The sequence below is a fragment of the Trachemys scripta genome, chromosome 8 (genome assembly GCF_013100865.1).
Source record: "Trachemys scripta elegans isolate TJP31775 chromosome 8, CAS_Tse_1.0, whole genome shotgun sequence".
Classification (NCBI taxonomy): Eukaryota; Metazoa; Chordata; order Testudines; family Emydidae; genus Trachemys; species Trachemys scripta.
In genome coordinates this window covers 67,474,087-67,488,623 of record NC_048305.1, presented here as the reverse complement: position 1 = coordinate 67,488,623, position 14,537 = coordinate 67,474,087, and the positions used below count along the sequence as shown (strand labels likewise).

Genomic DNA, 14,537 nt, shown 5'->3' with positions numbered 1-14,537 from the left:
ACTAGCTAATAAGTGTCAGGTACATTTTTCAGGCCTTGACTATTATGATGGTACTTCTTGTGACATGGATACTTATCCACCATGATCTGAACGGAAAGCACCAAGTTCCTTTTACATAGACCACAAAGTTGATACCGTCTGATAGTTGTTTTCAGTTTACATAATTAGCACCTGTACAGAAATTCATTTCTTTCTTTTGGTAACAGATAATGTGCCATGGAAGGGGAAATTAGTTACCAATAATTCTGTTACATAGTCTACCATATCTCTATCATGCAATGGAAACTAGGCCTCACTTAACACATTATGGGTTCATCTACCAGAAGGAACAGCCATGTAAATGTAATGTGTCCTAATGTAAAGATAATGAATCCCAAATATGAAAAGTAAAAACACTAAATAACAGTTATCAGTTACACTACACTATTCATTTTAACAAATCAGTCTCCCAACTCTGAGAGATAGGGATATTAGGTGCCTTACCAAGTTATTTCCAGTTTTAGAGCAATTCCCTATACCTAAAACAAGGAATACTGGCAGAACTGGTAACTTCTCTAGAAACAAAATGACATTTTAAAGCCAGAAAAACTCCAAATTCACCAGAAGGGCAACTGGTGTTTCTACATGCCCCCTATTACCTACAAAAACTGTTTTGGACAAACACCAGGCAGCTAAGAATCCATGGGTTTGCGGGACCTTTGCCATTCTTGACATAGGGGGTAACTGTCTTGCGTGGCATGCTTCCATCAAAACCTACTAGCTTTGAAGGTAGACTCAGAGCAGGAGTATTATTGCAACAAGCATGGGTAGCAGAAAACCCCAAAAGATGTATAGATCAAGCTCTCTATTGAGAAGCATCACAATTTCTCAGCAGGTTCCCAAGGTTTGAAGGCCATTTCCTCTCCCTGTCACATGGCCACAAAACCTTCCCCTGATGAGGGCAGGGTGCATCAGCAACTCTGCGAAGTTCTCCTAATTGAGTTTTAGCAGTATTTCTTCTCCCACAGGAGGGGAACATTTAGCTCTTAGAAATTTTTACAATGTTTCCTAAATTCTTTGTTTAAGCATTACTCTCAGTAGTGATCAAATTAAAGGAATGACTCACAAAAAATCCATATCCTTTTGAGTAATATTAAAATTCAGTGACTTTTTATGATTATTATAATTCATTGACTTATTATTTCTGTTTTGCTTTCTGAGAATGCTAGAACTCTAACAATTAAAAATAGACATGGAAATATACAGGTAAGTGACATTCTACCCTTGCAAATTAATGGGAGATTTACAAGTCCCTGTAAATAACAGTTTTGCTGACATGCCATTCTCTTCTACTTGCCATCTGACAACACTAATTAAATTCATATCTTAAATTCATGACATTGCTAGCTACTAAAAATCAAGGACTGAATAGAGAAACTGGATTTATGCTTATTACCACAATCTATAACCCTCCCAAGCTCCCCTGACCGCAGTGACTGGAGAGGTGTTAACAGGCAACTTCACCTTGAATGGTCCGTTGAAATATGTGTTAACGACTTTTGCTTGTATTTAGCTGTGACACACTGAGTGCATTTCCCAGTGGTGAAGAAGAGCTCTGTGTAAGCGGGAAAGCTTGTCTCTTTCACCAACAGAAGTTGGTCCAGTAAAAGATATTACCTCACCCACCTTGTCTCTCTAATACTGAATAAAAGCAACTCTGGGACATCTTTAATTTGAACACTTGCATTTTTATAGGGAGCGTATTGTTTTTTTGAAAAGCAGTATTCTATGGTTTTCATTGATTAGATTTGTATGTCCATTTGTGCCTGTTCACTCTAATCCCTCACCCCCCATCCCCATGTGCCAAGTCCCTTTTAGATATCACATTTTGCACTGAACAATCCACGTTAATATAGCATGCTTGTGGACGTAAAAGAAGGGTTTTGAAGAACTTTGACCTTGGCATACATTAAAAATGCTGAACACAGGGTAAACATTGCATTCGTAGGGAGGGAACTAAAACCTGTTAGTCAACCAAAGCAAAGTAACAGCTCCAAGGAATACAACCAAAAAGTTAGAGAAAATTAATTACCCACCTGCAGCCTAATCTTGCAATCTAACCAGAAAACAATGAAAGAGTTTGACAAAATAAATATGTTTCATCTTTTGGCATCTGGGTCTTCTGATGTTTAATTAAAAGAAAAGGATGTATCCTAGCGGCTATGTTCTGCTCTTAATGCTAGATCGCTGCTTAGATACTAAAGCAACAGGCACATTGAAAATACAGATACATAAATGTAAGTAACATGAATGCAAATGGGAGCTATGCAAATATATTGAAATAAAATATATCCATTGTGCTCAGGTAAATGACATCCCACTACCATGAATCTCAAAATAAATTTTATTTAAATACATTAACCCAAATAAAGGACAAGAAACCCAGACTGAAACACTTTACATGGAGACAAAACTTGAGTTACTGGAAAATATCTTTGCATTAGGCAAGTTGGTTCTTGTGCCATCATGATACACTATACTGGGGAGAGGAAATACCAGCACTTAGCATTAGTGCTACAGCAAAAGTAGCAGTGGTATTAAACCCTGAGATGAGAAATCACAATATAGGTTAGCAGCCATCTAGCTCAATATTTAATTGGGTACGACAGCAGATACTTTTTTACCTGATGGGTTCAGCATGCTTTAGGGGTGGTACACATCCTAACTCCTCTTTTGTTTGCAGTGTGTGAGAGACAAAACTGTTACAGAACCGTTTTGGGGAATCTATTTGTGCTACAGCATTCAAGGAAATGGGGCTGTAACAATTCACTAAAACAGTTTTAGAGCCATTTTATCCCACCCACATTACACACGAATGTGTCAGAAGACAGCTGATCTTACTATGTTCTGGTAAAGTTACACCTGAAGGGCCAGATCTAGGATCACCAGAGCACAGAGTTTAATGCCCTGACATATCATCCTTGGATATGAGTACTGCACCTCAACAACTGGGCAGGAAATGATTTTCCCATCCAGAAAGAGTTTTCTATTTCGAAACATCCCCCGCTCCCTCAAACTGGGACAAAAAGTTGAAATCTCAAAGATTTTCACAAACCAATGATAAAAAAAAATCTGATTGGGTCAATTACAACATTATGTTTCAGTTTTGACCTTTTTTATTGTAACCTTTTTTTAGTATAAATTAAAATTTCAAAGCAAGATTTTCCAAAGCAAAACACAAAACTTTTAATTTCAAAAATGCCATAAAGGGACATTTTGACACATTCGAAACTTTTTCCCAAATATTTTTTCAAATCAGGGAGATCTGTGGAAACTGTCCTTTTCCTACAGTTTCAGTTTCAACAAATCTGTATTTTTCCAATGAAAAAATGTGTCACTTAAAAATTCCCATCCAGCTCTAGCTGTAGCCCAGGACAAAGGAAAATGAAGCTATTGCCCAAGCGTATTCACAGAGTGTCTCTTTGAAATAACACACACTATCCCACTGTTCCAGCTTACAAAAAAAGGTGAAATAAAAGCAGATGTGAAGATCGAAGAGGTAGCAAATAAACATGGGGATGAAAAAAGAGAAAGGAGCAAAATAAGGATCAACAATAGATTCATACTGGGATTGACTTTTTTCCCCTCAATAAAATTAGATATTTTGAAAACTTCTTCCTGTGTTACTTCCAGACTGGTTTTCAGGAAAATCACTGCCTAGAATTTTAAACCAATAATATAATTATGTTCCATATTACCTTTCATTCAGTATTCAGTATTTCCTTATGTATAATTGCAACCTACTAGTGATGTTCTATCCATGCTTACAAATGCATACAAAATGTATTGTTAGATTTGTCAATAGAAATATTACAGTGAAGTTGAATAATGTTGTATATAGGATAAACCATAAAAGTTAAACAAATTTCTTAAATGTGTATCATCAAAGCCCTTTTCAGTTTTAATAGTTTAATCTATTACAATGAAACATTTTAGTGAAGACTTAGCAAGCATAAAGCTACATCGTGTGAAAAAATATCTCCAGTAAAACATGCAAATGTACGTGTTGTGTTTTTATCATAGCTGCTAATTATCAGGCAACCTACTCTTCCAAAAACAGTAGAAGTTAAAAAATTCCTTCAAGTCTCTACAATGGCCTCGAGAATACTTTCAGCGCTTTCCAAGGGCTTGTCTTTACAGTGCTAACAAAGTGCACTAAAGGTGTGCTCTAACATGTGGTAGTCCAACTGCCCTGTGTACATTTAGCTCTAAAAGGTACCTCATTTGCATTAACGTACTCCTACTTCAGGACTACATTAAAGGGAACAAGCTAGCTTTTAGAGCAGTGATACTAAGAACTCAGTGGTTCAGGAGCCAAATTAGCAATCAACACTACCCAAAAGAGGCACAGTAGTGTGAATTCATTGTTTCCTTTACTATGGTACAAGATATTCTTATTTAAACAGTAAATATATATTCTCACAGCAAAATGTCTAACCAAGTATTATTATTTTTTCAATTGGTTAATAACATAATAAAAGCATCCTGATTGGTTAATAATTAAATCACACAATGTTTTAATATCATGTGCTGCAAAGAGCAGCAAGAGACACATTGAAGGGCCACTGAGGCTCACAAGACTCAGTCTGAGTATCAGTGTTTTAGACAGCAGGATCTACCCGGGGCAGTTAGAGCATTTTACAGATCACAACCTTGTGGTACATTTTGCTGCACCGTGTAGACAAGCCCTAATTTTATTCTGTGTTTACCATGCTATACATAAAGTAAAATGGTTGTTTTTAAGATGCCTGTTATTCTAGTCTCCCCTGTTTGGATTGGCAGTAAGGTTTTGTTTATTATCAGACCTACACAGTATGTTTGAAATACTAGTCTCATTCAGCAATTTGTTTTAGCAGCACTTCTAATTAGTAGCATAGTCTTTTAATACTATACTTCTGGTATGGTGCTTTGAAAGTCCAAATTATCTAATGCAGCATTTCAACAATGTTAAGAACATAAAATTCATTATTAAAAGGTGCTATACGTTTACAAAGTAAAAAAACAACAGAGGGTCCTGTGGCACCTTTAAGACTAACAGAAGTATTGGAGCATAAGCTTTCGTGGGCGAATGCCCACTTCATCAGACGCAAGATGCTTGCATCTGATGAAGTGGGCATTCACCCACGAAAGCTTATGCTCCAATACTTCTGTTAGTCTTAAAGGTGCCACAGGACCCTCTGTTGTTTTTTTACAGATTCAGACTAACACGGCTACCCCTCTCATAGTTTACAAAGTAGTATCCATATTCATGACCCAATCTAATTTGTTGAGAAAATTTAAAACATTAAAAATGCCTCAGATTTCTACACCAATGATTCTCATACTGTGATCCACAGAAATTCATAATGATGAAGAATCCATCACTCTTCAGTAAGGATGCTGAGCTCAGCTATTACTCTTAGGGCCAGTCTCTGATCACCGGTATAATGGCATATAGAAGGCTTTCGTTATGTTACCATATATTTATAAAAGCACAACAGAGATTGGAATCTGGCCCTTAGGCTTTCTTGAGGTTTAAATAATAAAACAAGATAAAACAAGCACCTATCTGCGTCCTGTGTGACTACTTCAGATTTTTGGGGGGCACACCCAAGGCCCTCTGAGGCATGATATATATAGCCACCTTCTAACACAAAATTTCCTCACTGCTTTCCCTTTGCTTAGGGGAAGAGGGACTTGTAATTTATTGCTGGTTTACTGCAGCAGCAAATCACAACCCTACCACAACAGCTAACCTGGCCAGTGTTGGGAAGACGGAGCAAGCTAAGGTTCCGCCAGATTCCTGCCCTTCTCCACCCATTTGTTCTGGGTATGGGGAGTGCTGAGTGCACAGGGGAGTAAGATAGATGGTTTTATACCCCAGTGTGGCTTTGCAGGGATTTGAATATCAGTACAGAGACCTTGAACTCGATTCTATATTCTATGGGGAGCATGATGGTAACATGTTCACAATGACGCAGGTTAATAACCAGACAGGTTTTGTACCAGTTAAAGATTTTCCATGGTATATGGCTTCATTTCTATCTCTAATGAGTTGCAACAATCAAACCCAGAGGTCATAACTGTGTAGATCACTAGGGATAGATCTGAGTCTGACAGGCTGGATCATAATCTTCTTGCCAGCCACAGATTGAAGTGGGGGTTTGTCTACGGCTATTTGCTATTGGGTGCTCTTTGCTAAGATCCTGTGCTTGGTGTCCTATGACACTGGCTCTCAACTATGACTATGTACCCCTTTCAGGAGTCTGATTTGTCTTATGTACCCTCAAGTTTCACCTCACTTAAAAACTACTTGCTTACAAAATCAGACCTAAAAATACAAAAACGTCACAGCACACTATTACTAAAAAATTGCTCTCTCATTTTTACCATATAATTGTAAAACAAATCAATTGGAATATAAATATTGCACTTACATTTCAGTGTATAGTATATAGAGCAGTATAAACAACTCATAGTCTGTCTGAAATTTTAGTTTGTACTGACTTCGCTAGTGGGTTTTTTATAGCCTGTTGTAAAACTAGGCAAATATCTAGATGAGTTGATGTACCCCCCTGGAAGTCCTCTGCATATCCCTGGTTGAGAACCACTGTCCAATGATATTCTGCCAATGATATTCTGTTTGAAATAAGCTAATTCTTTGTAATGGGATGTGTTGTGTTTGCGGTAAATGACAAAAGTCTGTATGTAGCAATCATCCAGAGCCTTCAAGGGTTTGCACATTTTTGCCTGGATAGGTCCCGCAGATGAGAGTATCAGATATGCAGAAATTTAGTATTTGTAATGAAAAGTGATAATTAAATAGAATTCAGCTGTAGCTGCAATTTCAATGCACTTAACAATTGTGTCAATGCTTAGCAAGAGGTTACAGTTAAGTCAGGACAATTAAACATTTGAATAAGACAGATTTTACTCTTAAATATACCATGCTGGGGCGAGGCTCCCAAAGCAATGAATCAAAATGAATCGGACATACATATCACAGGGAAAAATATCTCCCATTATGTTGAAATATGGTATCAAACTCTGTAGTATGCTTATGACATATACTTGGGAAGGGAAAACGTCATTCAGAATATATTGCAATATTTCCTACTTTTCTAATATGAAAAATAGACATTCACTATAATACATAAAAATAGATGAATATTTCTTTTCATTGCATATATTTAAATAACACAGGGAATTACAATACCACACTCTGGTTATGAGATTTCACAGTCTAACGTGCATAAAAACCCTGAAGCATGGTGTATCCAACCTCCCACTATATCTTATTTAAATAACCATATCTCTGTTACTTTATTTCCAATTGCACAGCTCCCAACGTATGTTCTTCAAGCAATAACCTCACACTTTCCTTCAATTCCTTTCCTTTATTAACAGTGTATAATCAGTATTAAAGACTAATTTTGCAAAGCATGTATAGACCAGACATTGACCAGATACATACATACATATATGTGTGTGTGTGTGTGTGTGTGTATATATATATATATATATATATACACACACACACACACACACACACACACACAATTTTGTAAATATTTGGAAATCAGATTAAATGTTACAGTGAATTCTTTAGGTTTTCTTGCAGTAAACTGTGAGATACATATCTTCATTTTGCCCCTCAATCCAAAACTAAGATTGTTTTCCAAGATTTAATCCATGCTTGCAAGAAAATCATCTATTTTAAAAATCAGAACACGTTCACCATAGCCTTCTTTCACAGATCAGATTTCAAGTTTCTCTGCAACAAATCTGAAGTACAAGCTTCTAGTGTTCCCATTTTTGCCAAGTTTATCATACTGACATGAAATATGTTTTTTACAGTTTTAGAAATTAAAGTCCCAATATTTGCATTAGCATAAATGTTTAGGGTAAACTTAGTTTAAAAACACTAAACAGTGAATCCATTACATTTTAGCTCTATATATACCAGGAAATAAAAGGGACAGCCGACAAACTTGCAACATACCACTTCTATATCAAAGAGAATAATTGTGTTTTTACAAATACTGGGGAGCAAGCTATTTATGACAATTTTTCCTTATTAACAAAAAGTGTAACAAAAGAAAGACATTATAGATGTTCAGCACAGTGCATGTTTTTATCAAAATAAGCCCCGAGTCATACAAATCCTCATGCACATGTTTAACTTGAAGCATGTCAATAGCATGCTTAAAGTAAAACGTGCATATGGATCCCTCTTCAAAATGCAAAAAATTAGAGTTATCATTTCAGATTTCCCATTCCAGGCAAAGTTTCCTGCAAACCTAAATCACATCTTAAATCCTCTTTGGTACAAACTTTCATTTCATCTTTTGTATTATAAAGAAAATTCAAACACTGGGCCAAATTCTTGCTTGCTTCACAGATGTGCATAAATATGCCAGCAACACACACACACACACACATTTTGTTAACTGCAGTGTAATGTGGAGAATGGTTGCCCCAGGCCTGGTACCTATAAAAACCAGTGGCTAGACCATCCTCAACTGGACCCACATGGGGAAGCCACAAGGCATAGGGAAAGAATCAAACAGTAGACCATATGTTTTTGCTTTTCAGTTTGTTTTTCTTTTGCACAGGTACACTCCCTTTCTGCTGGCTCTTCCAGCGGCTACCAGCTTCTCCCCTTCCTTATCTGTTGCCCCTCTGGCCCCATCTCTTATCCTTTCCTCTTATGAAGCAGAAAGAGTGACAAGTGAATATCTTTAACTCTAAAAGGAATCTGCCAAATGCAACCACATAATCTTTAAAGAGAAAAACAGACACTATCTATTTATCGTTTATAGGGTAGCACAGCTGGGCTAGGGATCTTTCTTCACCAAAGTAAGAGCTTTGCCAGAAAAGAAGCAGAATTACTTTAAGCCAAGTGAAAATTCCAATACCTTCACACTAATTGCTACTTCCTTAGGGCCATATACTGCCCACAGTCTCCCCTCCAACCTTTTAATTGATCTAAATCCCTGTCACTGGGGATTGCATAGTGTAATCCGGGGCAGAATTTGGTCCTTATACTCCAAAGACAACTCAGTTTCTATTAAGTTGGGGTCTACCATAGACAACTCTTATTTTTAAAATAGCCAGACACAGAACAGAAGCAGGCTACAGCAGATTTGCAAAAAAAAAAAAAAAAGTGATGATTACATAGAGTATCTATTGCTGATATCAACTAATATTTGGACATTGCAAGGACATGCTACTGAAAAACAGCAAATATCAGCTTTGTTAAAAATATGGCCCAGGCTTCAGTATCACAACACTGTAGGGAGCAAAACACATCAGATCTCTCAAACACGTACTAGACTAGGCATTTTTAAAGCCTGTGTATTAAAGTTTAATTGGTAACTTTGACCTTGACTATCACTTTCAACAGAAATATCACAGTAGTGCTAGGATTTTCAGAGATTTATGATCCTGTGTTCTTGAAAAGATACTAGCACCGCTGTAGTAATGCATGTCTGAAATAATTGATCTGTCTCTTACAAGTGTTGTTCTCTTGATTGCACATTGCTTTGAGAGATAGAAGCTGCTATCTGATGGAAACACTACCAGTCAACAGTACATTTAGAAAATGCAAAAAAGATGCCAGGATTCAACCCACAGACGTTCTTGTTTTAAAATGTTAACTCAACCAAATTATTGCAGGAGCCTCCAAGACTGTGTGCTAGAAGGATACAAATAAGATAGAGATTGCCTTGTCATTATGCCATTAATTTGAAAATTGCCACATTGCTTATACAGAAGAATGTGATCAATATGTAGTTTTCAGCTATGTTTGGTTAGCTCTTATTTCAAATATATGTAATAGCAGAATCAATTTTGCAGAAGTTTGAAGATTCAAGACCAACATTTTCAACCAGGGGACATAAACTTAGGAACTTAAAAAATAGTAGAATGATTTTCAGAGGTCCTGAACTACCACTGGCTTCCAAAAAACAATTGAGGACCAGAGTCTGCCATCAATACTAACGCTGAATGGTCTTCAACCTCCAGAATAAGTTATTCGGAGAATCTGGGCCTTAATAATTTAGGCCCTGATTCAGGAAAGCACTTAAGCATGTGCTTAAATCCCATTGCTTCAATGGCATTTAAACACAGGCTTACGCCACCTTCCTGAATAAGGGATCTCAATAATTACTGACGTCAATGGGAGCTGAAAATGCTCAAGTTACTTGTATTTAAGTGGCTACACAGGGACTTGAGCACCTAACAGTAGACAGCAAAGTTTAAAAATTAGGGCCTAAATGAGAGCTCACACACACGAACAATACGCTTAAAACATCAGTTTGTATAATTGAATGAGTAAATAGGCAATAGCCCCACTAGGCCAATGGCTTGTTACTCTTTATGCTGCCCCTTCTGACAGCAGTACACATTAAAAGTTTTGGCTTCAAGTTTCCTTGAGTAAAACGGCATAAAGGCTGACCTAAGTGCAGAGTGAAGCAAGTTTTGGCTAGAGGCAACAAAGCAACTGTAAGCCTTCTAAAACATCTCATAATCTGACATGAGTAAGAAGGGTGTGGATTGTTTCAACATTTAGAACCTGTGCAGCTGAACATTTGGAACGATGGCTGCCTAACCACCTCACTTACTCCTCAGCAAACACACAGCTTTACCAGGTTTTGAGATGGTGCAAGGCTGCTAGCCCATTTAGTGTTCTACTCAAATTGTTCTCAGGTATCTACATTCAGAAACATTTAAAATAGTTGTTCTGAATAAAACTAAGTTATCACCATATGCATAACAAATCTCCAGTAATTAAACTGTGAAAAGAAACATACAAAAGACAAAAGCATAATTACTGTAAAAAATGTCAGTGTTAAATAGAAGAACTATTGAATATTCTATTCAGACAAATAATTGGTCTCCAGAGGAGATGCTCACCCAGTTAGTAGATAGTTTGTAATTAAACCCTTAATTTTCTTAAGAGCCAGTGTCCATGATTCTATAACAAACTATAGTGAGAAATCTAACAACTATAGTGGGAAATACAGCCTTTACGAAGGTGTATATAAAATTACAGACTATTTATGGCTTTTTTGGAGAGCAGCTAAAATCCCGTCCAGCAAGGTACAGATAAATCCCAAGGCAGGTTGAAAGCACCAAGAACTTTGCAGGATCAGAAACTAAGGTTTATACACAGCTGCCTGTTTTTAACAGCAAAGTACACAAGGGTGGAGAAACTGCTAACCAAAAGCCCAGAGGCTTTTCAATGTGCAAACAAAGCTGAACAAGCACTGCTTATAAACATGCATGTAAAAAAACCTGGAGTTCAGTCAGTTATATGACCATACCTTTGAAAACACAGCCAAGCCATTGATTTAGACCTGCAAGACTTTAGGTTCCCAACAGAAAAATAAGCAATGTGTTCTCAACGCTGCGTGCAGTGTAATGCTGATCATGATACAGATAATGTTATAGTTGAAGCTTTCTTTTGCCTTTTTAATTCAAAAGAGTAATTAATAAAAGATATAAAACAAACCTGAGTCCATCTGTCTGGAGTTTCTTCGAATTCCATTAGTTCTTTTCTGCAAAGCAAAAATACAAGTCAAGGACATGTATAAACCAGTTTTAATTTCTAAGTACAGTAGAACCTCAGAGTTAAAAACATCACAGTTATGAACTGACCAGTCAACCACACACCTCATTTGGAATCAGAAATATACAAACAGGGAGCAGCAGAGACAAAAAAAGGGGGGGGGGAATTCAGTACAGTGCTGTGTTAAACATAACTACTAAAAAAATTAAGGGAACGCAGCATTTTTCTTCTGCATAGTAAAGTTTCAAAGTTGTATTAAGTAAATGTTCAGTTGTAAACCTTTGAAAGAACTATAACATTTTGTTCAGAGTTACGAACAACTTCCATTCCCAAGGTGTTTGTAACTCTCAACTAAACTAGTGTTTGCAGTCTATTAGGCAAAGCTAATTTTTAAAAAGTTCTCTTCCATCATACAGTGGGGTTAATACAGAAATATCATGCATTAATATTTATTGTTGGGGTGCAAGTGACACAAAAGGTTCATGTGTTAGCCTGTCACCTCTTGACATCTGGGTTGAAACTCTGCTGAGATCACATGTGAAAATGATTGTAATAACTCAGCCTATTTTATAGTGGAAAAATACACCACACAGTTTGGCACTGTCTGCCTCAGGGAAGGTCCAGGACTAAGAACAGCAGCAAGAATGCATGTGAATGAAGTTGCAATTCCAATAGGGTGGGAGCCTTACACCTTTGTACTTAAGCTCCTTACAGTTAACAATGCCTGTCCCATCTCTCAAATGAGTATTTGATTTTTTTAAAAACGTGAAGTAGTAAACTTTTATTCTATTTTTTTTAAGTTTAGTTTAGGCAAACTGGAGCTATATGAAATCCCAAGTACACTGTACAAACAGGATGGTTTATTATTTGGCAAGTGCTGATTTGTACCAATTGCACAGACCTCTGCGTTTAAATAGGCCCCGAGGAACTTCAGTGCATAATAAGGTATATCTGTACGTTAGTCATCTCCTCCTGCTACTTGTTTTAATTAGTAGCTTGCATGAGGGCTCATACAAATCACAATGTTTTACTCAAGCCAAGCAGAGCAAAAACAAAGGGTGCAATCAGTTTTTTTTTTAAATTGAGACTGTATTGTTTATTCACACTGACACAGAGAGGAGAGGCGCCATAAGCTTGGGGTGAGGGGAAGCTGGGAAAGCTGAGGGGAAGTTATTGTGGTTGGTTGCAAAATGTTTCCATGGCTTAACTGGAAAAAAAATGTGATAATTTATCAATGTAACAATAAAATTACATACACTAAAGGAAAGAAGAGGGCATACAAATATTCAAGGAAGTAAATGTTGGGAGGGTGTGAAAATGTAATGAATGCTTCATCTTATATTATTATCATCAGTAGATCATAACATTTTCTGTAACATAAATCCATCTTTTCTTAAAAACCTGATTTCATTTACACTAAGTCCCCTTTACACCACTCTGGCAACATAAAGGGACCTTAAAGACATATTAAATACATTTAAGGCCCCTTTATACTGCCAGCACCATTTAAAGGGGCCATGGCACAAATAAGAATAAGGCTCCAATTTTACATTCTACATAAAATCAAGGTATAGAAACATCAGGAGAAGGAATTTTTTCTTACAAAAATCTCAAGAATCAAGTTAAAGGAAGAGGCATGCAAAGAGGAGGAATAAAACAGAATTAGGATAAATATTATTTCATCCAGCCACATATGTTCATCATTGGTAGTTTTACTCACTTCTGGCAACCTTGTCCATAACATACCATAAGCAATCTGTTTATAGATTCTTCATTACTGTATGCCATGTGTAATGATCAACAGACTTTTAAGCAAACAAACCATGCTATAGTTTTGGTGTTTAAGATGTTCATGTTTAACAGTTTACAGAGAGATTTAAAATGTAAAACAAACAAACAGCACATGGCAGAAGGTAAGGTAAGCAAGCTGCTGGTGAGGATTCTATTAAAATGAGCACATGCAACAGACATTTTAAAGTGAGCTTATAGCACTGGCAACTGAGGTCTTCTACTTAACCATAAAACATGTATAAACGCATGCCAACCACTCCTCCCTCCTCCCCTCAGAGTTCTGGCAATGTTTTTTTATCCTTATAATGTGTGATCCCCTCAAGGAAAACCGAGTAGTTCTATACCCATTAAATCCTGCCCCGTCCCACAAACCTATCAAAATAGGGCAAACTAATGTCAACTATAAGAGTTGTTTTATGATATGGACACCTGCCCACTAGGGGCTAGCTGAACTGAATTCACCATCTCATTACACATAGGCCACTGAACACTTATCAAAAGGTAATAGTTCATGGTCCATAATGACCTGTGCCAGATCTTAACATTTAATGGGACCACACAGGTGAAAGATTCCATATCTATTTACCAGTCACCTCAACCATCCGGGGCCCCTAACATTACACTTTAATTATCCAAAGCGCTAGGTTTTCTAAGCTATATGTGACAGAAATGTATATTCTCCATGAAATTCTCCACAAGTCAAGGGAGTAAAAAAACCTGTTACCTGCTCAATATAGAGGGCTTATATTTTCAGTCCTAGATTTCCTTTTACAATTCATTTAGCCACTGGATCATGCAACATTAACATTACTAAAGATGACGGACCTGTATATAACACTTCTGTTCAGGTAAGTGGTGTAAAACAAAACCAATTGTCAGTGGAGTTCTATTAATTCCTCCAATAGGTTTTAAGGAAATTTAAACAGGTCTCTTAACATATGAATTTCCAAATAGCAATTCGACAGTGGAAACTTGCTAAAAATGTGCACTATCCTAGGAGCAGGCTGAGAATACACAGTCTTAATTATGTTACATTTATTAGCAGTCAGCATTAATCTGCCATTATATTTTTATAACAGTAATCGTTTTCTTTTGATTTGCATTGCCAACCTGAGTCATGGCAGGACAGCATGCAAGTAGAGACAATCACAAACCT

The 14,537-nt window shown here is 36.8% G+C and overlaps 1 protein-coding gene across 2 annotated transcripts in view; it reads right to left on the bottom strand.

Annotated features, from left to right (window-relative positions):
- The window catches only part of VAV3 (vav guanine nucleotide exchange factor 3), a 247,202-nt gene that overhangs the window by 59,492 nt on the left and 173,173 nt on the right, over positions 1-14,537 (bottom strand). For both annotated transcript variants that reach the window (XM_034778743.1, XM_034778744.1), the window contains one exon: positions 11,534-11,579. In XM_034778743.1, coding sequence (XP_034634634.1) covers positions 11,534-11,579 — 46 coding nt within the window. The remainder of the gene's footprint in view (positions 1-11,533; positions 11,580-14,537) is intronic.